Here is a 2,189-nt window from a genome sequence, read left to right on the forward strand (position 1 = left end):
ATCTAAAAGGACCTAGAATTTTTGGTGTTGATATGTAAGATATGACTATATTGAGGCTAGCTTTTACAATAATGGCTTTATGGATGTTTTCTCTTCAGAGCATAGAATATTTTAATCTTTAGGGGACCAAGATGTCAGATCCAAACAAAGCTGCCATTGCAGCAGAAAAGGAGGCTCTGAACTTGAAGTTACCACCCATTGTCAGGCCCCGAGAAGACATAGGTGCTGAAACACCAGCACAAAGTAAGCTGCTGCATTACAGAAGACACAAGGAGCAGAAGAAGACAATTAATCAGTTAGTGTAAGTAGCATATTCATAAATCTTGTTTGGAATTCAAGTGAAATGATTAGTGTTCATATTCTCACAAAAAGCTTTAAATATGAAGGTTGTGGGCAAAATACCATCTTAAAGTTTTATTAGGAAAATAATTGAAAAGGTGATTATAATGATGGTAAATGATATATATTGCTTACTCTAACCAGTGCTTATTCTAAGCATTATTTTTATTACTTCACCCTATACTTTTCACAACAGCCCTATAAGATGGGCTGTTGTTATCTCTATTTTATAGAGATATAAATTATAAATTATAATTTATATAAAATATAAATTATAGATGAGTAAACTGAGGTACAGAGAAGTTAGACAACTCACCCAAGGGCATGCAGCTGGGGTTTGGACCCCAATAGTCTGGTTCTAGAGTTCACATACTTTAAGCAGCACGCTATACCTATGCTCAATATATTATAACCATACTGGTCCCTGAAAGTAAAACCAAGTAATTGGGCTCTGCAAGTAGCATTGTATTTGAACAAATACTTAATAAAATATCTTGAAACTACTTGTACTTAAATTTTTTTATATACAAAAGAAAATATAGTCTGACATTCTGCCCTTTACCCTCCACTTTAGTGGAAATTAAAGCTAATTTAGGTACTAGCTACCAAAGGCTGTAATAAGGATGGTTCAGTTCATTTCAGCAGTTACTGATAATTTCCTAGGTACCTGACTCTGCTGGTCTCTGAGGATAAATAGGAAAAAGGCAGTGATCTCATCTGTATGATTCTAATGCAACACTCAACTATGAAATGGAAAATTTCTCTCTGGTGGATTTCTCCTCTTTCTGCATTCTCTTCCCCTCCTTGGTTTGCCTCATTTATACATATTTTTTGCAAGTGACTAAGTTTTACTGTCTGTTATATTGTTGATGATCATATTGTTGCTAATTTAATAATTTAAATTTTTGCAAATTTTACTTTCTTTACAACTAAAAAGGTCTTTTAATTATATAACTTATTTAGATTTACATTTTTTTTTGCTTTTTTTGAAATTTATTTAAATTAGTTTCAGGTATACAGTACATTGGTTAGACATCTATATATTTCGTAAAACGGTCTCCCCCCAATTGTTCCCTCCCTCCCCTGAGCCTCCATCTAGCCAACGTATTCGTTCTAATTGCAATCCCTATGTCATGCTCCCCAACCCCATGTCCATCCATCAGCTACTAATTTGTACTTCGCTTTTTTGAAATTTATTTAAATTAGTTTCAGGTTTACAGTACATTGGTTAGACATCTATATATTTCGTAAAACGGTCTCCCCCCAATTGTTCCCTCCCTCCCCTGAGCCTCCATCTAGCCAACGTATTCGTTCTAATTGCAATCCCTATGTCATGCTCCCCAACCCCATGTCCATCCATCAGCTACTAATTTGTACTTCTTTAACCCTTCACCCCATCCTCCCGGCCCCCTAAACTCCCCTCCCGAGCTCTGTCCATCACCATATTGTTCACTATATTTGTGAGTCTGTTTTTGATTAGTTTATTCTTTTCATTCCTTAGATTCTGCATATAAGTGAAATCATATAGTGTTTATCCTTCTCTGTCTGACTTAAATACCTTCTAGGTCCATCAAAGCAATATCTTTTTCCATCCCCTTCCTTTTAGTCTGTGTGTGTCTTTTAATCTGAAGTGAGTCTTTTGTATACAGCATATGTAGGGGTCTTGTTTTCTTATCCATTCAGCCACTCTTTTGGTTGGAACACTTAATTCTTTTCCATTTGAGGTACTTGTTGATAGGAATGTAGTTATTATCATTCTTTATCCATGTTTTTGCTATATATTTTTCTTCTTAAAGAAGTCCCTCCAACATTTCCTGTAATACTGGCTTGGTGTTGATAAATCTCCTTAG

General features: G+C 35.1%; 1 protein-coding gene across 1 annotated transcript in view; it reads left to right on the forward strand.

The window, feature by feature from the left end:
• The window catches only part of DNAH12 (dynein axonemal heavy chain 12), a 200,616-nt gene that overhangs the window by 6,036 nt on the left and 192,391 nt on the right, over positions 1-2,189 (forward strand). Inside the window, 1 exon segment of the mRNA XM_025050737.1 lies at positions 123-301. Within this exon segment, the coding sequence (XP_024906505.1) occupies positions 123-301 (179 nt within the window).

This window comes from Pteropus alecto, unplaced genomic scaffold (assembly GCF_000325575.1).
Source record: "Pteropus alecto unplaced genomic scaffold, ASM32557v1 scaffold75, whole genome shotgun sequence".
NCBI classification, from domain to species: domain Eukaryota; kingdom Metazoa; phylum Chordata; class Mammalia; order Chiroptera; family Pteropodidae; genus Pteropus; species Pteropus alecto.